Source organism: Phascolarctos cinereus, unplaced genomic scaffold (genome assembly GCF_003287225.1).
Source record: "Phascolarctos cinereus isolate Bilbo 61053 unplaced genomic scaffold, phaCin_HiC Scaffold_4;HRSCAF=312, whole genome shotgun sequence".
Lineage (NCBI taxonomy): Eukaryota > Metazoa > Chordata > Mammalia > Diprotodontia > Phascolarctidae > Phascolarctos > Phascolarctos cinereus.
The window spans coordinates 682,947,026-682,970,977 of NW_027555847.1; the positions used below are offsets into that span (position 1 = coordinate 682,947,026).

A 23,952-nucleotide genomic window follows, 5' to 3' on the forward strand; every position below is an offset into this window, starting at 1 on the left:
TCTTAATGTAGCTTTTAGACTTGTGGGACACCCTGTCTAGCGGCTACAATGTGGCCTTTGGGTTGGGGCGGGTGTGAGGCTGGGAAGAGAAGCTGGTACCCTTACGAAGGCTATTGGCGACAGCTACTACATTCCTGCTCCACAGATCAATTGTCCAAGACTTCCTGATTATAACAACCACTCAGTCTCCCTCGCTCTTGCCCTGGACAGCCAGCCTATGGAGGCTGTAGGGTTGGGCAAGCAGGAAGGAAGGGTGGGCTGGCATTGTCCCCTTTGCCACCCTCCCATCCCACCCTGTACCAGTACTCCCTTGTCTCCCCACCTCCCCCACCTCAGGACCCCAGAGAAAAGCAGGAAGGCTCTCTACCCCGTATTTACACTGGCGGGATTTGATTCCATACTGGAAGCGACACTGTTCATCTGCGTCATAGGCCTGGCCCGGTGCCACTGTGGGGTACACGAAGTCCTGCCTGGGGGGAGCATTGTTCAGGCACAGGCCCAGGCCAGAGCTGGGAGAGGTCAGAGGGCAAAAGTCAATGGGAGAGGATGAAGAGAGACCTAAAGTCTAGGGGCTGGGCAGCTTGGGAAGCAAGATCTGGGGAATCTAGATCTCAGGAGAAAACCCCTCTATGATGGGAATACAGGGGAGGTCATCAGCTTTTGGAGATGTCAGAGCTCATGCAGACCTTCCTTCACTCTAGAACTGGAGACCAAGACTGCCTAATTATACAACAGGATAACCCAGGACCCACCAATTCCCCTCCAAATACTATCAAATGACATATTTGTAAACTGCTCAGCACAGAGCCCAGCGTGGAGTAAGCGCTTAATACATGTTTGTTCCCTTACCTTCTCTTCTCCCTCCCTCCCTTCCCTCCATATATCCAATCCCAGGGAGTATCCCTGAAGCAGTTCAAAAGACTGAGAATTTGGGAGCTCAGGGTAGGGGAGGTAAGGGGCCCATATCTCATCTCACTCACTCCAGAAAGCTGGTGATGTAATCCCGGCTGCAGGATGACCAGACAAACGGATTCGTTTTCATGGTGACGTGGGCGGCCATGAGCTTGGCTGTATCCTGGCCCTGGGAACCACACGTGTTTCCAACTCCGTCATGGTTCATGCCAAACCTGGGGGGTGAGGGCACTGCTCGACTTTGCCTTTGCCCCTACCTTGAGAAGGGGAAACCAAGGCATGGGAGAAGAGATGAAGGGGAAAGAGAGTGAAGGGAGAGAGGAGGGAAAGAAAGGGAAGGAAAGAGAAAGAGAGAGAAAGGAAGGAGAGAAGAGAGAAAAGGAAGGAGAGAAGAGGGGAGGAAAGGAGAGAGGAGGAGAAGAAAGAGGAGGGGAGGAAAGGGAAGGAGAGAGGAAAAAAGAAAAAGGAAGGAGAGAAGAAAAAAGGGAGGAGAGATGAGGGAAGAAAGGGAAGGAGAGAGGAGGGGAAGAAACAGGAGTTTGCAAGTGGTTCTGAGGGAATAATAATTGGGTGGTTGGATAAACAATGATGTGGATGGATAAAAGAACGGGACTTCATTTTAGGACTACAGAATCAAGTTTTGCTATTCAGGCTTTTGTGGATCATTCTCACACAGGTCCTGGTGGTGGATAGAAAAAAATGCCAATATCAGTTCAGAACCTGCAGACCTCAGCGAATGCTCGTTTTCTTCACAAGGATGTATTTGCTCCTGTGAGAATATGCCAATGAAATGCATTTATAAACAGGGAAATTTCTTTGTAGTGAAAGTATCCTTGTGTGCCCAGTCAGTATCACCATTGTTTGCTCCCTCGAGGAAGAAAGGAGAGGAAGGGAAGGGAATGCAAAGGAATCAGGAGGAAATGGAGGAGGCTCTGAAAGGGGAAAGTGGGTGGAAGCCCTGAGTGAGAGAAGAAAAGGTTACTCAAGGCTTTAAGATGAAGGGAAAGAGCTCTTCCACTTTTCTCAGCCTCTGAAGTATCATATCCACTTGTCCATCCTCCACCCCATTGTCCCTCCAGATCCCTCCCCTCTGCCTCTCCATGCCAGCCTCCCCTCCACCCCCAGTGGTCTCACGTGTGGCCGATCTCATGAGCAATGGTGAAGGCAGTGGCCAGGCCGATGTCCTCATTGATACTACAGCTCCGCTCCCGCTCGCACATCCCACCCACAGGGGCCAGACCTAAGGGGGTGGGCTAAGCTGCATATCAAGGGTCAAGGGGCATTTCACACACCACTGGGCTTTCTTGACCAGTCAGCCTCTGAGCATTGCCCAACCCTCAATAACTCCCAGGAAACAACTCTCCCTCATTCCTCCAATCCATGCCAACCCCCTGCCTAGGATACACCCCTACCCCTTCCTTTAAGCCTGGAACATTTCCCTCCTCCACCTGGTATGCTTTTCTGTACAATTGTCTGGATCACAATTGGAAATATAGGAATCATTGGCTCTTGGCCAGGGATGGAATATCCTTAATGAGATCTGGTAAAAAAAAAAACCATTGCATTTGCCTGGAATCTTACAAATCTGGTCAAGGTCTTAAACTGAAAATGTCAGTGGAGAGAAAAAGCTGCCAGTACATTTCTGCAAAGTCTCCTATAAGGAGCAGGTAGAATATAAAAAGGACATCAGTAGAAAGGATCAGTGATTCACTGGAGTATTCAAAAGAGCCAGCAATAAAACCCATGGCCTCAAATTTCTAAACACAAATGCATCGGGGATGGGTAATCAGCAAGACAAGCTGGAAAGCCTTGTGCAGGGAAACAATCTGACCTCATTGAAACTTGGTGGGTTGAGACTCTTGACTGGAATATAGCTATAGAAAGGTATAAGAGGAATTTTTTATTCAAAAGAAATAGAACAGATAAAAGAGGTGGCATAATAATTTTGCATATTAAGACAGTCTAGTCATGTGAGGAAATCCAGGAACCAGAGGAGGAAAAGCAAGGTAGAGAGCCTATGGCTGAAGATCAGTAGGGAGAGAGACAGAATTGTGATGATCTGGGAGTATACTAAAGACCACTTGGGCAGAAGGAGAAAATTGATGAGTTCAGGAAACAGATCATGAACTAGGCACAGACAGGTGATACCAAAGTGACGGGGGGGGGGAGGAAAAGGGGATTTAAACTATCCAGACATAGACTAGAGCTTTCTCGATGTTCAAAGCAGAGCAAATCGATCTGTTCTTGACTTGACTTCCGGAACTGATTCTGAACAACAGGGAGGCTAGAGATGAACTGCTGGGAGCCTTGGGAGGAAATTACTGCTCCTTTTAAAAGTTTATGATACAGAAGGAGAGGAAAGCCTGCTTAGCACATTGGAAAAACTATAATTTGTTCCCTCTCCAAACCTGGACCCACCTTTTTCCTATTCAACTCCTCTCCTCCCCCTCCCCCAATTTCCCAGTCTGACTCCAGGCCCCAACATTACCTAAAGTACCACAGGGCTTATTCTTGTAGATGCAGATGTCATAGCTAGAAAGGAGAAAGTTGGGCAGGTGAGGACAGAAATAGCTCCCCCCTCCAGCTCTTAGCTTCCCAACCAGCCATCCTAGCAGCATCGTGGTCTCTGACTCCATCCCCTGGACCTCAGCACTCACCGAGTGATTAGCACAGCCGTGTCATGGTTGGCCACACCGTTCTCCGGGAGAGCGTTTCCATGACCACTCCGGTTCACGATTGACTTCTGCCACTTGCAGAAGCTATCTAGTGACTTCCCTGCATGGTGGGTGATCTCCAGTGTGGGCTGGGGACAGAGAGAAGGAGGGTGGAGGGGCCCAGGTTCCAGAGAAGGCTCAGAGAGATAGCCTGGGGGGAACTCACTATCCAATAGGTGGGAGACACCATCACACAGGGAAAGGACATAAGATATTGACCAAGAATGGTACTAATCCCCATGTCTATGAGCTTTAAGGTTTATAAGATGCTTGCCCCATAACACACTTGATACCTGTATAATCTTGGTTAACCTGGGTGGGCCTTGATTTTCTCCTGTGTCAAATGAAGGGGTTGGGCTAGATGTCTGCTGAACTCTAAACTTATGGTCCTATGACCCCTTTGGGAAGTACGAGAATAGAGTTGGCCTCACAGCCAAGAAGATTTATGGCTCCTGGGGCCTCCACCATTCATAGGTTCAGTGAGGTGCTCCTCATCAGTCGTGAGGTCTACCTCTCATGCATACAGATGGTGGCATCGTGGGCAACCTCTGGGCAAATTTCTAACTATGAATTACAGAGAAAGTGCAGACCTGCACTAGCACAAAGAGTTTCCTCACCTAGGAGTTTCCTATATCAATGAAACCACAAGTCTAGACTCTTTCTAGTCCTCATCTTATTTCATAGCTAAGGAAACTGAGGTTCAGTGAGAAGGGACCTGCCCCACGATGCCTTCCAATACCAGCAGATGTGAGCAGGATGCCACCTGCTCCCCCTCACCTGGTCTTCAGTGAGCAGGATGAGCCGGGTCACCATGATGTTAACAATATTCCCCAGACTGGAGTCCTGGAAAAGTTTGGCAACCTGACCTCCAGGAAACAAGGAAAGTCCAGTCTTACAAGAAGCCCAGCCGGGGTGGCCAGAGTCCACCTCAAAGTCTCACATCTGCCTGTCCTTGGCTGTCAGTTATCCATCCTTCCCTTTTCTGACTCAGTGCCTCTAGGCCGAGTTGTGTCTTCTCCCCATGAGGAGGGAGGTGACTGGAAGGGAAGGGAAATGTCTATCCTGGGAGTCAGCTGGGAATGAAGATCAGGGCCACATTACCTGGCTTGGAGTGGGCACTCCTGGTAGAACCAGGACTCCTGTCAGTCTCTCTCTCTATATCTCCCACATTTCCCTTTCTCTGTGTCTCTAGTTTCCTGTTCCTCCTTCAGTTTCTGTCCTTCCAGGCCCCATCTCATTTTGGTTTCCCTGTTTCGTGAGGACCACCTCTCTTTTGGGTTATGGGTTGGGTTATGTGTGGAGGGGCAGGGGTAGAATGTAGCATCTTCCCGTTCCCACCATGTCACTGTGGTCTCTACCCTCTAGCCCCAGCTCCCTTCTTCCAGCTCTGACTCTGTCTCCCAGCCCCACCCGGGGGTGGTGACACTTACAATGTTCATGACGGCCAGCACATACTGCTCAATGTCACGGCGCCCATGGTAGCCGACCATCGTCTTGTCTACCACTACCAGAGTCTCCACGTAGCGCTCTCTGCTGACGGAGCGCTTCAGGGCAAGCTGTCCCCGCTCAGTCTCATTGACGCGGGGCCTGGCGGGTGGTGGCTTCAAGGTACGAAGCCACCATGGCCGACCCTTCCAGGGCTTCTCATCTGTGGAGACCCCAGGGGAGGGGCAGCTACGCTGGGCCACGGTCCCTGTGGTCTTCATCCACCCCTTTGCCTCCTGTCATCTCCTTCCCTTCACCAGCTCATTGTCCTCTCCATCCCTCCCTACTATCTCCTGGTCCCCATCATCTCAATACCCGTCTCCACCACCTCTTGCTGCCGTCTCCTCCGTCATCTCACTGCCCACTGCCCTCCTGACCCCTTGTCTTACTGTTCCAATTTCCCCAGCATAGCCTGGGACTAAGGACTAGTTTGGAGAAATCTCTGTTATGAGTCATTTTTCTTCCTAGATTCCATTACATTGCTTGGGGATGGGGGAATACCCAGGAGGGAAGGGAGAGTTGTAAGTGGCATAGGATATAGAGGGATAGAATGGGCAGGACTAGGTACCTAGCACTCCACAGGCAGCATCCAGGTGGGGGTACTGCAGAGAAGAGCGTTTGTACACCACGTGGGGGCTGCTTTCCTCAATTCCTCGTCCCCCGGGGCCCCCGCCACTCAGGGGCTCAATGAGGTATTCCTCTTCATCGGCTACAATTAAGCCATGCTGAGGAAAGGGGAGATTAGTGACATGGGGCTTTCCCCAGGTCCAGACATCTCAATCCCCATCCCTCTCCATGGATCTCCCGCCCAGACTCAGCGTTCCCGTCTCGGTTCCCAAGATCCCTACGCCTCAACATTCCAGGGATTTAGCTCACTCTGGGCTTTTGCTCCCTGGTGCCTCACCCGAGCATTAGGTACCACCTCAGCTGCTTACCAGCCCATTGCAGTTACTGATAGCCACCCTGGAGCTGAGTGGCTGACCCTGCAGGTGACCGGCATAGAGGCAGTTAGGCCGGGCGTGGCGCTGCCAGGCTGGGCCGTCCCTCGTCCAGTATTCCACAGAGAAGTGCTCAGCCAGCAGGCGCCGGGTGTGGGTCAGGTTGAGGAGGAAGTGGGTGCTGGCAGCAGCCACCTTGTAGAAGAGCCTGGGCTCTGGCGGTGGGGTCCTTGACCCCCCTCGGCGGTGGCGCTTCCTTCCAGCGGGAGCTGGGGGTGCAAAGGCCAACAGCATTCCATTGGGGTCCACTCGAGTAGGGAAGGCAATTTCATAGCTCTTGAGGCTGGATAGGAATTCCTCTGCAGGTGGAGGAAGGGGGAATTCATGGGATCATCGATTTGTAATTGGAATAAACCTCAGGTAGTGAGGCAGCTAGGTGATGTTGCAGAGTGTTGGGCCTGGAGTCAGGAAAACCCGAGTTCAAATCCCGCCTCAGACACTTACTAGCTGTGTGACCCTTTTATTCAACCTCTCTCAACCTCAGTTTTCTCATCCGTAAAATGGAGATAATTAATAGCACCTGTTTCTCAGGGTTCTTGTTGTTGTTGTTGTTGTTGTTGTTGTTTAAGGCAATTGGGGTTAAGTGACTTGCCCAGGGTCATACAGCTAGTAAGTGTCAAGTGTTTGGTCTGAGGTCGGATTTGAACTCAGGTCCCCCTGACTTCAGGGCCAGTGCTCTATCTACTATACCCCCTAGCTGCCCTTATTCTCAGGGTTCTTGTGAGGACCAAATGAGGTAATGTTTGCAAGGTGCTCTTCAAATCTTACTAACTAAATGCGAGCTATTATTAAAGATCCCCTAGTCTAACTCTTACTGTACACATGAGGAAACTGAGAAACAGAGAAGTTAAGTGACTTGCTTGTGGTCTCAAAGTGAGAAAAGATCAGAGGCAGGATTTGAACCCAGGTCTTCCGACTCTAAGCCAACCACTGTATCTCCTCAGGGTGGTAGCTGGCATCTGGATCCTGACCCTCTCTACTGACCCAGCTCTGATTTTGACTTAGCCTATACTATTTGCGGATGTTCCCTCCCTGTAAAACCCAGCCTCCTGAATACCATGCTCAGATGACAGACCCTCTATATTTACTGTCTCTTCCTCAGGCAGACTCAGGTGCTTCTGGACAGTAGGACCCCACCATCCCTTCTGTTCTTCCCCCAATTTAATCCCCACTTTTCCAGCTTTAGCTCACCCTGATCCTAACCACCTAGCCTCACCTACCTTGAGACTGGAAGGCATGGACACCAGAATGTGCATGGTCCAGGGTGAGGGTGAAGACGAAGGCCCAGCAGAGGAGTCTGTAGGTGGAGGTGATTGCAGCCATCGCTAAGGGATGGGGGAGCGGTATGCTGACCCCGACAGGCCTGTGCCCACATGTCTCTCCTCAACCCCTGCCTGGCTACGGCCACCTTGCTGCTTCCCCAACGTTCATGGCCCTGACCACCTCCAACTGGCCTCCAGGACCCGCCAGAACATGGTTCCTGTGAACAGACAGAGAGAGAAGCAGGGTGAGTGAAGGAGACTGAGACAGGGCACTCAGTCCCTGTTCCCAGGGTACTGGGCTGAATTCTAGAGAGCCCAGTGGAAACTTTCTCCAAGAGGTGCTAATGTTCAACATCCCTCCACCCATTCATCCATTTCATTCAATTTATTCATTCAACAAACATTTTGTTAACAACTAAAGCATGCCATGCGCTGTGCTTTGCACTGAATTGATGCAAAGACCCTGTTCTCTTGGACGAAATGCAATTCAACAAGCATTTACTAAGTGCCTTCTATGTGCCAGGCATTGTGTTAGGAGCTACAAAGAAATACAAAGACTGAAGGAAGAGGAAGAAGCCCATGTGGGAGAGGAAGGAGGATGGCAGGGTAGATAGAATGCTGGACTTGAACTCAAAAAGCCTGGGTTCAAATCCCCCCTCTGATGCTTCCTACTTGTGTGACCTTGGACATATCACTTAACATTTCAGAGCCTCAGATTTCTCATCTGTAAAATGGGGGTGATAATGTACAAAGACAAAAATGAAAGCTATCTTTTGCTTAAGAAGCTTATGTTCAACTGGGAGTGATATGGTTTCTGTGAAGAGAAGTGAAAACAAAAAGGGGGTGCCCCAACTTCCCTTGTTTCTGTTTTATGTTTGGCCTTTCCTCTGCCACACATTTTGGCCATGGAGGCGAATGTGTATTGATGGCTTGGCTCTGGGCATTCTCTTTGGAGGTCCCCTGTGCCTGGAATTCTCTCCCTCCTCTGCTCCCACTACGGACCCTCCTGGTTTCCTTTAAGTGCCAAGGAAAATCCCATCTCCTACCATTCTAGTGCCTTCCCTCGGTTCATTATCTCTGTAAATAATCTCTGTCTATAGCTTGCTTTGTATATATTTATTTCCATGTTGTCTCTTCCTTTAGATTCCAAGCTCCTTGAGGGCGGGGACTGTCTTTTGCTCCTTTTTGTATCCCAAGTGCTCAGCACAGTGCCTGGCATATAGTAGGTGCTTAATAAATGTTCATTGATTGATGAATATCTATGTAGGAGTATCAGAAAAGGCCCAAGATTCAGAGAGGGGCCTTAGCCAAAGTCTCCCATCTTGACTTTAGATACAATGCCACCCTATACCAAGGGTCAGTGCCTCTGCCCAGTGACACGTGGATCCCTGAGTCTGGAGGGGGCATGTCCACATGTGTGCACACACCATCTGTGTATAAATAGGGATGTAAATCACTTCTGTAGCATTATATTTGGTGACTTTGGGCTCAAGTCTCAGCTTTATTACTTACTACCTGTGTGACTCTGGACAAATCATTTCTTCTCTTTGGGATCAGTTTCTTTATCTGTAAAACGGAGGGTTGAACTAAGTGATCTCTAAGGTCCCTTCTGCCTCTAAATCCTTTGACCTGGTCATCGGTAAGTCATGCCAGCCTCTCCCTGAATAATAACGATAATAATAATAATAGCTAACGTTTACATAGTGTTACTTTGTGCCAGGCACTATGTGTTAATCGCTTCACAATTATTGTCTCATTTGATCTCCACAACAACCCTGAGGAGTAGGTGCTGTTATTATGCCCATTTTAGAGATGGGGAAACTGAGGCAAACAGTGGGTCAGTGCCTTGCTTAGGGTCACACAGCTAGTAAGTGTCTGAAGCTGGATTTGAACTCAGGTCTTCCTGACTCCAAGCCCAGTGCTCCATTCGCTGCACTGCTTAGCTGCCCCTAATACCTCCAGTGTCCCTGAGTCACTGGGGAATTGGCACAGTGGATAGAGCGCTGGGCTTGGAATCAGGAAAACTCATCTTTATGAGTTCAAATCCAGCCTTGGATACTTACTAGCTGTGTGATCCTAGGCAAGTCACCTAACTTTGCCTCAGTTTCCTCATCGGTTAAATGAGCTGGAGAAGGAAACAGCAAACCACTCTAGTATCTTTGCCAAAAAAAAAAAAATCCCAAATGGGGTCATGGAGAGTCAGACATGACTGAAAATGACTGAACTACAGCCGCAGTAACAGGGAGCTCCCTCGCCTCAGAGGCAGCCTGTTCTGGCTTTGGGGAGCTTTGCTTGTTCAGAAGTCCGTCCACAATGCAGGTCTGCAGTTTGCCTCCCTGTAATTTCTCTCCATTGTTTTGCCCTCTGGGGCCTATAAAGAACAAGTCTTTTCACAGAAACACGGCATCCCAGACTTGAGAATGTTCAGCAGTTCAGTGTTCAGCAAGTCCAGTCTCAAAGGGAAGCATGAACCTCTTCTTCCATAATATTCTTGATCCAAAGTCATCCAGCCTTGATTTGAAGATTTCTAGCAATGGGGAACTCACTACTTGGTCAATACCCACCCAACTGGACAACCTCTGTCTGCTGTTGGCTGTGGTTTCCAGGGTTTTACTTTAATCTTTCTAACAAGATTGCTGGCGACTGGTACCTATTTGTATCTTTGTGAGTTTTTCTGAGTCAGTCAACAAGCATTTATTCAGTACTCTGTGTGCAGCGATATGCTGGGCATTAGGGATACAAAAATAAAATAGTGACACTCTCTGTCCCCGAAGAGCTTACATTCTGCTGTGATGGGGGGAAGACACAATATGTTCACAAATAAGTAAATTGTGATGTGTACAAAATTAATACATAGTGACTTCAGAGGAGCACTAATTTGAGAATCAGGAAAGGTTTCTTGAAGGAGGTGGTGGCGAAGCTGACCCCTGAAGGGGGCTAGGGATTCCAAGAGTCAGAAGTGAGGAGGGAGAGCTTTCCAGGAATGAGGGAGAGCCCGTACAAAGGTGTGGAGGCTAGAGATGGGATGTCATGAACTAGAACAGCAAGTAATGTAAACAAGTGTGGCTAGAATGGGAGATGGAGGGCAAACAACCTGAAAGCTAGGCTGGCAGCTGTGTGGAGGATGGGTTAGAGAGGGGCCTGGCTAGAGTCAATGGAGACCAGTTAGGAGGTTATGGAAATAGTCCAGGGAAGAAGTGACAATACCATGAACTGGAGCAGGTATAGGTGTGAGACAAGGAAAAGGGGTGATATGATACCAGGGTGTGCTGGAGTCAGCTCAAACGGGCTATTGAGAGGGCTGATTGTTAAATTTTCAGTGTGGGCATTTGCATGTCGGAAATCAGCAAATGTGATAAATCAGGGCTTGATTTATAGTTTTGCTGATCTTCCAGGCTTAAGAAAGTAATGGAAAATTATTAATCATGCGAATTGAATCTAAAAGTGTATCATGTGCATTTCCCCCCAGACGGCTGATTGCTGAACTCCCTAGATAGGAGATATTTTAAGTGTGTGTCACCAGTGAGCTCTGGCAGGTGCCAGAGTGAGTGAGGGGGAATGAGTGAGAGCCAAGAGGCAAAGATGGCCCTGGGTGCCTTGGGAGGATGGTAGGACATTCAACAGAATTAGGAAAGTTGGGCTGACCCTTCTGCCTATTCACTGAATCGAATTGTCCACCCTGCCCTTCTCTTCTCCCATACTTTGTGCTTTCATGGAGTTCATTGGTCTCTTCTCCTTTGGGACCTTGCCCCATTGAGCAATCCTTCTCCTCTTCATCTTTGATCTCTCCCTCTCTCTCTGTTTCCTTCCATTTGTCCCTCCCTCTTCATCCATCTCCTTCTCTTTCCCTCTTCTCTCCATCTTTGATCTCTCTCTTTCTCTCTCTCCTTCTCTCTCTCTCTTTCTCTCCCCTCCCCTCCCTTCTATTTGATCTTCCTCCCTCCCTCTCTCTTGTTTCCTACTCTTTACATATGAATTTTCATTCAGGCCTCACTCAAAATCCTTCCAGAAGACATTGTAGGTATCATCACCCCAATTTACAGGTGAGGAAATCGAGGTTCAGAGAGGTTGTGACTTGTCCGAGGTCATGCATGTGGTAAGAGATCCCATCCAAAGGTGTGAACCTAGGTCTGTTGGCTTCCAGACTGCCATGCTGACACCTTCTCTCCTGGCTCCTTCCTCTTTGCCTAGAAACAGGCTCTGGTGACCCCCATCCTAATAAGCTTTTTCTTGACCCTGCTGACCCCTTGAGCTATCATCTCTGTCTCTCGCTCTCTCTCTATCTCTCTTTCTCTTCCTCTAGCGCACGCTCTCTGTGTGTGTCTTTCTCTCTTTTTCTCTCACTGCCAAACTTCCAGAAAGTCATCAGTACTCGAAGCTTCCACTTCCTCTCCACCCACTTCTTCCTCAGCCTCTTGTTCTCCATGCTTCTTCTTGACCCTTCAGCAAAGTGCATGGAGCCCACTGACTGATGATTTTCGAGGAGTCCAGTCCTTTCCCCAGGCCTCATCCTCTTTCACTTCTCTGCCAACAGCTACCTCCTGTCCATGAGATTGCTCCCCTGCTCTGGTTCTCCTCCTACTCCTCCAGCCTCTCCTCCTCTGCCTTCAAGGTGGGCTCACCAGGAGATCCTACACCCTGAATAGGGGACAGGAAGGTGACAGAGAAGGAATAAGCCAGAGAGGAGCTGGGCTGCAAGTCTCAGCTCTTTCACTCAATATATGGCTTTTGGGTGAGTCCTTTCCATTTGATGGGCCTCAGTTTCCACATCTGTGGAATGAGGGGGTTAAGCTCAGTGTCCTGTGAGATCTCTACCATTGTGATTGTCCTAAGGATTCTTTCTGTCTCCTAACTGTGTATCCCTAAGGCTCTGTCCTTCACTCTCTTCTCCCTCTCCTTCTCTCAAGCTATTCTATTCTTATCCATGGTTTTAGGGTCCTGGTATTGAAGAAACATCTGGAAGGGGCCTCAGAGACCATTCTGTCCAACCTTGTCATTCCTCATTTGGATGAGAACATTGAAGAAGTTAAGTGACTTGCCCAGGGTCACACAGCTAGTAAATGTCAGGGCAGGGAGGAACCTGACCTAAGGAATTCTGTCCTATCCAGTCTCATGTTACCTCTCATCACCTGTCTGTGGATGGATGACTCCTCTTTCAGAAATTCCTGGCCTTGGTCTCCATTTGCTTCATGTGGGTCACCTTCAAAAATTGGGCCCAGATCCTTTCTTATTTCTGTCTTCCCACTCTGAGTCACCTGACCTGGGCACCTTCTTTATTCTTCTTCCAGGAAACCTTCCCAGCCCAAACTTGGGAAGGACACTGTCCTCTGCTAGCATTTTGTCAGGCTTCTCTTTAATATACTCACAGCCCGCTTACATGTAGCATTGCATTTACTTGACCAAGAAGCACCCTCAATCACATCGGAAAGGAGCGATTACTTAGTTTCTGTTTGAAATCCTCCATCGACAGGAGCTCATTATCTGAGGAGGCAGCCCTTCCACTTTGGGAGAACAAGGGCTAAGGTTTGTCTTGCTTCCTGCAGCCTGGATTACTCCTATTCTACAGTACAGTTCTAACTCATATGCCCCTAGGATTCAGAGTAGTTAGGGACCTTAGAGAACACCTAGTCCAACCCCCTGTTTGTAACAGATGGGGAAACCGAGGCTTGGAGAGGGTAACACTTGCCTGGAGGCTCATAGGTATTGAGTGGCAGGCCAGGATTCAAACCCAGTGTCTGACTCCAAAGCCTCTTTCTACTGGACACACTGACTCCTTCAAATCTGTTGCTGTTATTCCATTTTTCAACTGTCTCCTCTGTCCAGACTGACTGTGAGCTCCCCAGCATAGGGGCCCTGGGTGATTCATCTCTTGTCTCCCCAACAGGGCAGTAGACCCAGGACTGGCCTCCTAGTGAACATTCATTTAGTGACCAAATCTTCCTTTTAGCTCTTTCCAGGTGCATCTACTCCCGGGGCCTGGGGGGGTCTCATTTTCAGGGCATGAGTGGGGTAGGGCATTGTTCTAACTAACAGGGGGTTGAGGGTAATGGGACTGTAATTCTCTTGATAGAGAGTAGAGGGAGGCCTGGGGCTGAGTTTCTACAAACTCTCAGGAACTGGGGGTTGGGGCTGAGCCTCCACACAAAGCCCTGGGGTTCTAAGTGCCTAGTCCATGTTTGCTGAATTGAACTAAAGCCGGGGAAGGTGCCCTTCCCCCACCCCCTGGGCCCAGATTCCTGGTCAGGCCCTTCCTGAGCTGCGGCTTAGAGTCTCCGCCCTGTCCCCCTGGTCGGGTCCTGGACTATCTGCCTGGGCTACAATCCTGTCCTCCCTGGCCTGTCCCCAGTTTCCAGTGGCCTCCTGGGTGGCAGTGAGCTAGGAAAGGTAGGGGATACCCACAGTCTACAGAGAGACACCCAGTACACCCCCTACCCCACTCCAACCTAGAAACCCAAATTTAGGATTGGCAGTGCGGTCCTGGGCTCCACTGTCTACTCTCATTCATTGAACCTGCTCGGGTTGACTAGGCTGATTGGATCCCATGCTTTATCACCCCCACCCCCACTCCGAGCCCAGCCGGGGCCCAGGGAGGCCACACAGACAAGCAAAGGGCTTTCGGGCCTGAGCCAGAAAGGAGGGGGCACGGGGCTTTTGGCATCCAATCCCAGGCCTCAGGGGAGGTAGGGGAGCCTGCAGCAGCAGGGGGACCGAAAGGGCTGGGCAAGAGCCAAAGGATGTGGCCTGGTAATTAAAGGGCCCGGTTCCCCTGGGGCAGCTGTGGAGAGACAGAGACAGAGGGAGCGAGCCTGCACTTTCCCTCACTCACCAGAGACTTTCTGCCTTCTGAGTCAAGAGAATGAAAGTGGAAGGCTCACTGGGGCAGGCACACAACAGCCAGAGCTGGCCAGACACACGCAGAACAGCTCTCTCCCACACAAACCCTCAAACATGCACCCTCGTTCAGACGCTAGCTCGCTGGAATGCTCTCTGTCTCTGTGGATCTCTGTCTTTGTCTCTGTGTCTCTGTGTGTTTCTCTCCCATACACACACAAACACAGACACACACAGACGTGGTTTCCTGAGCTCACCGCTGTAGCACAACTTGTAATTCTTATGGAAACTCTGAATGATGAGCTGGGGGTGGCTGGTCTGCCTCCCTGGGAGGGAGGGAGGGGCAGCCCCCCCCCCAATGCTTCACTACCTCTCCCCTCAGATCTCTAAGAAACTAAAGGCAGTCCGCAGCTGCTCCGCACTCCCACCCCCGACCCCTTTTCCTCTTCTGAGCCGAACCACAAAGCATCTACTTCTGGAAGGGGGGAAGGGGGCGGGGACAGGATGGACAAACGCCTTTACCTGGTTCCTGGTCCCTGGCTGTCTGGGATGGCCCCTTGGGTGGTGCTTGGTGCTGGGGGCAGCCGGTCTCACCGTGAGACCCCAGGGGGGCACAAGGAAGTGGGCAGGCTGTGCGGCTCTAGGCTCCCGACTCCGGACTCCGGGCTCCGGGCCCGGCGCCTGCTGCACCAGCCCTAGCCCCAGCTGACTCTTCCCCCTCCTCCCGTCCAGCTGTGGCGGCAGGAAGGGAGCTGTAATCACAGAGGCCTGAGCCGCTGCAGCAGCGGCTGGATGGGGGGGGGAGGCAGGAGAGGGAGAGGGGAGAGAGAGTAGGGGATCGAGAGAGAGAGAGAGAGACAGAGAGAGAGAGAGAGAAAGACAGCTTCCTGAGAAATTTTGCCAGCGTTATTTGAAAAAAACAAAACAAAACAAAACCTAAAAACTCAAACCCCACACAGCCAGAAACCCCGCCTGCTCAGTTCCCTCCTGACCTCCCCCTGGTGCAGCCTTCCTTCCCTCCATTTTTCCCTCTCCTCTCCCCTCACTCTCTCCTCTTCTGTCTAACCATTGAAATGGTCTGTTTGCCTTTGTCCAGGGGGAGCTGGGGAGCCTGGGCCCCAGCTCCAGATGCCAAGAACTTCTCAGTGTGGCCAGATGTTCGGGCTGCTGCCCCAAGGCCAGGGCAGAAAGTGCCCCACATCAGGCCGGGCCCCAGGTCTAATCCTGGAATTTCAATTCCACAAAGCTTTTTATCAAGAGCCTTCTAATGAGTGTCAGGCCTCCTTCTGGAGATACCACCTCCTACCCCAGCCTTGCCCTCAAGTTTACTGTTCTGGGGAGTGGAACCGCATACAGATAAGAAATAGAGACAAAAGTGATTTGGGGATAGAAGAAGAGCTAACTAACTACTGGGATGGAGGGAGACCCAAAAAGGTCTCATCCTAACGGCTTTGGGCCTAATGCTAACCTCAGATCCAGCCTCCAGTCCTAATCCCAGGCTTCTACTCCAATGCTAATCTTCATCCCAAACCCAGGCCTCATCCTAGCTTCCAGCTCCAATAGAGTATTTGTGCTTTTGGTCTAGACACAGGCTCCCTAACACATTCCACCTCCTGCCTTCCCGCCTTGGTACAGTCTATGCCCCAAGCCTGGAATGCCCCCCCCCCATTTCTGCTTCTTAAAATCCCTAAATTCCCTTCAAGGCCACACCTTTCCTTCCTGAGGGTTTTCATGCTTCGAGATCCCATCACCCTAGTTATTAGATCTCTTTTTTCCCCTCCTCAAATTACTTTGTAGAGCAGAGGCTGCATTAACAGCAGCTAGAGAGCTTCTCTCAAAGTCAGAAGACCTGGGTTCAAATCCTGATTCTGTAACCCACTGGCTGTGTGATGCAGGGCAAATAAATCACTTAACCTTTAGGTCAGTGGTGTCCAACTCCAACAGCCACTAAACAGTACTGTTGGCTGCATATTGAATTAGAAAGCTATAGATCAACAGCTAGGTGGTTCAGTGGATAGAGCTCCTGGACGGGAGTTGGGAAGACCTGAGTTCAAATCTGACCTCAGACACTTACTAGCTGTGTGATCCTGGGCAAGTCACTTAACCTGTGTTTGCTTTAATCCATTGAGAAGAAAATGGCAAACCACTGCAGTGTCCTTGCCAAGAAAATCCAATGGATGGGGTATGGTCCTGGGGTCATAAAGAGTGTGACAGGACTGAACAACAGCCACAAATATTAACATTCTCTACATTAGGCTGTATTTTTACTCTGTTAAATATTTCCCAAATACATTTTAATCTCGTTTGTGGTACTCTGAGGGCCTTGAGTTTGGTACCTCTACTCTAGGCAACTTTGTAAATTGCAGGGAAGGTGCCAACCTGCATCTGTAGAGGGGGTCTTCTTATACCTGTGAAATCTCAGGGACCTAGAGGGCCACAGGTGGCCTTGAGGCCGCAGATTCCTTACCCCTGGACTAGAGGCTGAAGCATTTTCTACACGTGAGGTGGGTGCTGGGGTACTTTCTGCTTACCTAATTTCCCCATTGCCTCCACTTGACCCCCATCCCATGTTTGGAGATAGACTAGGCAGATGCTGCCGCTCCAGGCCTAGATGCCACCTCCCCCCCCCCCAAGATCACAGAAGGGAAAGTGCCCTTTCCTCATTTGATGCCTAGCTGACTCTCAACTCCTCATCTCTTAATTACTATGATTCCAAGTTGTCCATTGCTGAGGCAAACAGTATGAATACAGTCTCCTTCTCTGACCCTATGCTCTTCTGTCAATCAACCAATTACTCAATCAATTAACGCTTGCTACCAGCCAGGCAGTGAACTGTGTTAAGCACAAGGATACAAGGACAAATGTGAAATAACCCAAGCCTTCAAGGATCTCTGCCCTTTCCTTCCATTATGTCCTCTGGAACAAACCCTAGTGAGCCAGCTCCCTTTTGCCTCTTCCGCCTTGGTCTCACTTACAGTCTGTGTTACCTTGAGCCAGTCACTTAGCTTCCTTGGGACTCAGTTTCCTCACCTGTAAAATGGGAGGGTTGTCCTAGATGGCCTTGGAGGCTCCTTCCAGCTCGAGAGCTAAAATCCTGTGATCTTTCCAAATTCTTTTGCTCATGGAAACCTGACTCCCTCCAGAAGACCCTTGACTTTCCTCTCTAGCACCAAGTAAGTGATTCTTCTCTCATGCCCTCTTACCTATGGAGCAGGAGAAGGAGCTGACCAAATGGCTGCTCCTTCTGGCCACTTCCCAAAACTTCCTCTGCTGCCATCACTCAGTAACTCATCTACTTTTTTTTTTTTTTGGTGAGGCAATTGGGTCTAAGTGACTTGCCCAGGGTCACACAGCTGGTAAGTGGCAAGTGTCTGAGGTTGGATTTGAACTCCTGACTCCGAGGCCGGAGCTCTATCCGCTGCACCACCTAGCTGCCCCAATCCGTCCACTTTTGAGCTTCATCCTCCATCCATTTGTATCACCCAGGCCAGATCCTTGTGGTAGTCATCCCTCAGCAACCAGATCTATCTATCAACAAACATTTATGAAGTACCTACTACGTGTCGAGCACTGTCAGTAGAAAAACACACACATGAAAAAGAGACAGGGATAATACATCCCATCCACATTTGGGCACACAGTAGGTGCTTCATAAATGCTTGTTGGTTAACTGATCTATTGACAGAGGAGCATAGCCACTGGGAAGGGGGCTGATCAAGGTGGGATGAGGACAAGGGATGAATAAAGATGGGGAATCAGGACAGGTCTGTCGAAGGGAGATAGCAATTCAGCCAACCCTTGAAAACTAGGGAGTTCCAAGAAGCAGAGGAGAGGAGGAAGAATATTCTCCCTCTTTTCTTGAGGGGTCAGTGTCTGTATCTCAACCTTCTCTGTTCCAACCCCTTCCATCACACATCAAAACACACATTGGTGTGTCTTGCAATTCGCTGGCCTCCCAGGTCAGCATCGCCCTTAACTGGTGAGCTGGCCCTTCGCTTCATACCTCGGCCACTCATAAGGGTGGTCCAATCTTCGACCCCAGGACCGCTTGGTTAGTGATCTCCGTGGCTGATTCTGTGGCCTGCATGCCGCTAACTGAGGCTCTCACTGCTACTATCCCAAAGCTGGTTAAGACTCAAAAACTAGGGTACCATTATCCTTTCCATTATCTCCCTGAGTGTTATCAGAGTTGCTGCCTGCAGGCTAGGCCTCACTGCCAAGTGCTACGTCTCCATGCCTTTTGAACTGCTGGTGCCAGGCCATCACTGCTTTTCCATTATTTACCGCTTCTGGTGCTGTCCAGTAGGCTACTAAGGGCCAGGGTGCTAACCACCCTCTCATCCTCTTCAGCCTTTCCAAGAGAAGCTATTGCTCCAGGTCCCATAATCTTCTTGGCCAGTTGTCTGGATCTCAGAGTTGGAAGAGGCCTCAGAGACCATCTGGTCCGGGGGTGGGAACCTGCAGCCTCAGGCCACATGTGGCCCTCTAGGTCCTCAAGTGAGGCCCTCAGACTGAATCCAAACTTCACAGAACAAATCTGGGAACAGATTTAGGGCCTCACTTGAGGACCTACAGGGCCACATGTGGTCTCCAGGCTGAAGGTTTCCCTCCTTGATAGGTCCAACCCCATGCCTGTACAAGGATCCTTCTACAATGTCCTAAACATGTGGTCACCTAGCCTTGGATCAAAGGCCTCTTTTGAGAGGGAACCCACTACTTCCCAAGGCAGTCCATTCTACTTTTGAACAGGTCATTTTTTCCTTACCTCCAATCTGAATCTGCATCTCTGTAACTTGCATTTACTGTTCCTTGTTCTGCCTTCTGAGGCCCAGCAGAACAAACGTAGACTGTTCTCCATGAGAGAGGCTTTCAATTACTTGAAGATGGCTATCGTGTTGACCTAAGTCTTCTCTTTTCCAGGCTAAACATTCTCAGTTCCTTTAATCAATAAACATTTATTAAGCACCTACTATGTGCCAGAGACTGTGCTAAGCACTGGAGACACAAGTAGAGGCAATAGACAGTCCTTGCAACCCAGGAGTTCACAATCTAGTGGGCGAGACAATAAGCAAACAAATTTGTACAAACAAACTATAGACAGGATAGATAGTTAACAGAGGGAAGGTATTGGAATTAAGAGGGGCTGGGAAGACTTCCTATAGAGGTGGGCTTTTAGCTGGGACTTAAGCCAGGGAGATCAGTAGGTGGAACAGAGGAGGGAGGAGAGTTCTAGGCATGGGGGACACCAGAGAGAATGCCTGAAGCTGAGAGATGGAGGGTCTTGTTTGTGGAACAGCCAGGAAGGCCCTGTCACTGGATTAAAGGGTACCTGACAGACAGTAGGATGCAAGAATACTGGAAGGGCAGGAGGGTGCTAGGTTATGAAAGACTTTGAATGCCAGAGTATTTTGTATTTGTTCCTGGAAGCAACAGGAAGGCACAGAGTTTATTGGGTTGGGGTGTGTGACATGATCAGACCTGCGTTTTAGGAAAATCACTTTAGTGGCTAGAGGATGGATTGGAGTTGGGAAAGATTTGAGGCAGATGGACCCGCTAGCAGGCTATTACAATAATCTGGACATGAGGTGATGAGGGCCTGCATTGGAATGCTGGCTGTGTTAGAGGAGAGAAGGGGGCATATTTGAGAGATGTTGCAAAGGTAAAATCTGTTGGCCTTGGCAACAGATTGAAAAAGGAGGTGGTGAGAGATAGTGAGGAATACAGGAGGACTCCTAGGTTGTGAGTCTGAGGGGCTGGGAGGGTGGTGTTGCCCTCTATGGTAATAGGGAAGGTAGGACTGGGGAAGGATGTAGGGAGAAAGAGAATGAGTTCTGTTTTGAACATATTGAGTTTAAGAAATCTACTGAACATCTAGTTTGAGATGTTTGAGAGGCATTTGGTGATGTGAGACTGGAGATCAGCAGAGAGGTTGGGGCAGAATAGATAGATCTCAGAATCATGAGCATAGAGAGGTCATCAAATTCATGGGAGTAAAATAGTATAGAAGGAGCAAAGAACAGGACTCTGAGGGACATCTATAATTAGAGGGCATGATCTGGAGGAGGGTCTAGCAAGGAGACAGAGAACCAGCGGTCAGATAGGTTTGAGGAAAACTGGGAAGGATTCATGTTCCAAAAAACTAGAGAGAAGGAGAGAGATCAACGTCCTTAAAATATGGCATCCTCAACCAAAACCTTTGTCTTCTCACTGCTAATGCCTTGCCATACCTTGACATGGGTGATCACCACCATGTTTCCTCTTTCATCCTATGCCCATACTACTAAAAAATGGAGGAAATCATGTAGCTGTACTAAATAGGTCCACCACAAACCCACGTTACTAGATTTCCACTAGGTGTTCACTATCGCAAAAGCAATCCTTTTATTCTTCCCTATTTGACTCCTTATCATATGCCCACCCCCGGTCCTCCAGTATCTATTCCAAAATTTGTCTTCTTTCTCCAAGCCTCATAGCTGTCCCTTTCAGTAGAGGGGCATGTATCTTACTTTACTGAGAAAGTAAAATATCCATCACATCCTTTTCCCTACTCCAAACTTCAAAACCACTCTATGTGATCCCTTATTTTCCCCTCCTTTGTCTTAGTCTCTGAGGAAGAGGTGGTCAAGACCGACCCCTGTCCTTATACCCTTGATCCCATGTCTTAGCTGGGAGCTCATCACTTTAAGCATCCCCTCTCCCCATCAGTTGCCTCCGCTGTGCCTGCAAATACCTTCAATTCTCCCCACTCCACTTGATCCTGCCTGTCTTTAAGCTAAGGTCCTATATCTTTCCTTTTTCACTGACAAAGATGCTTGTACTTGTTACCTCTATTTCTGTACCTCCTACTCATTTTTCAGCCCCTCGTAATGTGGATTCCAATCCTACCCATTCACTGGAACCTCTCTCTCCAAGATTACTCATAATCTCTTAATGCTAAATCCAATGATCTGTCTTCTCGGGACTTTCCAGACTGCCATTATCATTGGAAAACTCCTTAACCCTGCCTTCTCTCCCATTCTCACTCAGTTTGGTCTCACCATTCACTCCCTCCATTCCCTGTCTTCTACTCTCCTCCTCATCCCTGCCTATCATGCCCCCGGGACCTTATTCTCCTGTGTCTTTTAAAAAAATAATTTATTGATGTATTTTGTTTTTGTGTAGATCATTTACCACCCCACTCCCCCAGACAGACCTCTTTCTTTTGGCAAAGAAAAACCATGAAGATAAAATATCCTATATAGAAATATCCTTTTCTGACAACAAGAACCTAGTAGTCCTCCTATCTCTCCTCCATGAGGAGGGGATATGTATCATTATCTCTTCAGTAGGACCTTCATGGGATTTCTATTACTTAAAGATTAACTTCTTTTACTGATATTTTCATTCATATCTTTGTAGTTGTTTAGTTCTCTTGATTTTGTTTAACATCCTTCCCCTGCATTCTTCATCAAAACTCTCTTGCATCCTTGATCTCTTCCTCTTACTGATCAACCACCTTCAGTGGCTCCAAAATTCAAGTTTTTCAACCTGGCATGTAAAGCCTTCCACAATCTTACTCTAACCTACCTTCCTTCCCATTCTTATTTCCCATTTCTTTCCTGTGCACACTCTACATTCCAGCCAAGCTGGACCACCAGCTGTACCCCAAACCCAACATTCCATCTCTATGGCTTGACACTGGCTATCTCTCTCATGCCTGGAATGCACTCCCTCCCTCTTCATCTCCATCTCTGAGACACCTCTGCTTCCTTCAAAGCTCGCCTCAGGTGCTAGTTCCTGTGGGAAGCCTTCTGTGCTCCCCCAAATTGCTATTGCTTTCTCCGTCCTCAAAAACCTTGTATTTGTTTCTCTACATGTTATATACCTTCACACCGCCCCTCCCCCAATAGAATGTAAGCTTTTTGAGGACAAGGACTTTCACTTACGTCTTTTGTGTTCCGTGTTTTTGCTGTTGTTGTTTATCCTTCATTCTTAAAGAGGTCCTACTACTAACAGAGTCTCTTGGGCAATGTTTTCCCTCTCCTATATCAGTAACTTCATCAGTGGGGAATTCCCAGTGTAGAAACTCAAAACTTCCCCCACCAGTGATGATCTGCAACTCACTTTTTAAAAAATAAATGTTTGTTAACTTTTAATTTTACATCACCTAAAATTCCCCCTGGGAGTTCCTCCCCCAGGTAGCTAAGTAGCACAATGGATAGAGTGTCTGGGTTGGAGTGAGGAAGACTCATCATCTTCCTGGATTCAAATCTGGCCTCTGATACTTACTAGCTATGTCACCCTAGGCAAATCACTTAACCCTGTTTGCCTCAGTTTCCTCATTTGTAAAATGAACTGGGGAAGGAAATGACAAACCACTCCGGTCTTTGCCAAGAAAACCCTAAATGGGGTCATGAAGAGTTGGATGTGACTGAATAACAACAAAAATTCCCCCTGTCTGTATCTCTCTCTTCTTCTTCCCAGAGAGCCATCTCATACAACAATTTTTAAAAAGAAATAGAATAGAAAAAAATTCAGCATAATCAATTAATCAATCAATACATCCCAACCCCCCCCGAAAATATGTGTAATGTTCCACAGCCATGGACCCCTTGCCTCTGCAAAGGAATAGAGGAAGGTGTCCTCTCATGTCTTTCTTTAGGGACTCTGCTTCCTTCCCTTTGCATCAGCTCATGTGAGTCTTTCCAGATTTTTCTGTATTCATCATATTTGTCTTTTTTTACTGCATAGTTATCACCATTATCATCAGTTTAGTAATTTTTCAGTCGTGTCTGACTCTTTGTGACCCCTTTTGTAGTTTTCTTGGCAAAGACACTGGAGTGGTTTGCCATTTTTTTCTCCAGTTCACTTTACAGATGAGGAAACTGAGGCAAACAGGGTTAAGTGACTTGCCCAGGGTCATACAGTTAGTAAGTGTCCGAGGCCAGATTTGAACTCTGGAACATGAGTCTTCCTGACTCCAGGCCCAGTGGTCTATCCACTGAGCCACCCAGCTGCCTATTATCATGATCATGATCATGATTCACAATCATGATAATAACAGCTCACATTTACATAGTACTACCAAGGGCCAGGCACTGTGCTAAATGCTTTACAAGTCTTTCATTTGATCCTCACAACCCTGGCAAGTAAGAGCTATTGATAACCCAATTTTTCTGATGAGGAAACTGAGGCAGACAGAGGGGAAGTGACTGACCAGGAAGACACAGCTAGCGTCTAATAACATCCATAGTGTCTCATCATATCCACGTACCACGCTTTGTTTAGCCATTTCCCAAATGGTCGTCATCCACTTTGTTTCCAGTTCTTTGCTCCCACAAAAAGTGCCGCTAGAAATGTTTTGGTGTATACAGGAATTCTCTTTTTATCAATGACCTTTCTGGGGCTTATGCCCAGTATCAGAATCTCTGGGTCAAAGGGAAAAGACATTTTAGTCATGTATTTGTTTAATTCCCGATTTCTTTCTAAACTGGTTATATAATTCCTATCTCCACCAAGAATGAACCAGTGTGCCTATCAGCCTTTCTGATCTTTGGACATCAAAGAGCTTGCCAGTTTGCTGGATGTGAGGTGGAGCCTCAGGGTTGTTAGAGCATTGAGAGGTTATGTGACTGGACCAGGGTCACCCATGTGTGGTCTGCGTCACAGGATAATAGGACCATAGGTTTAGAGCTAGAAGGGATCTTGGAGTCCAATCTCTTCATTTTACAGACAAGGAAACTGAGGCACAGAGGTTAAGTGACTTGTCCT

At 48.6% G+C, this 23,952-nt stretch overlaps 1 protein-coding gene across 1 annotated transcript in view; it reads right to left on the bottom strand.

Annotated features, from left to right (window-relative positions):
- Positions 1-15,131, bottom strand: part of ADAMTS10 (ADAM metallopeptidase with thrombospondin type 1 motif 10) — a 34,631-nt gene extending 19,500 nt beyond the window's left edge. The window contains 11 exon segments of the mRNA XM_020978187.2: positions 368-509; positions 981-1,127; positions 2,047-2,152; positions 3,401-3,444; positions 3,570-3,715; positions 4,404-4,487; positions 5,057-5,274; positions 5,680-5,836; positions 6,047-6,408; positions 7,330-7,589; positions 14,725-15,131. Coding sequence (XP_020833846.1) covers positions 368-509; positions 981-1,127; positions 2,047-2,152; positions 3,401-3,444; positions 3,570-3,715; positions 4,404-4,487; positions 5,057-5,274; positions 5,680-5,836; positions 6,047-6,408; positions 7,330-7,432 — 1,509 coding nt within the window. The 5' untranslated portion in view covers positions 7,433-7,589; positions 14,725-15,131.
- Between the last annotated feature and the right edge of the window lie 8,821 nt (positions 15,132-23,952).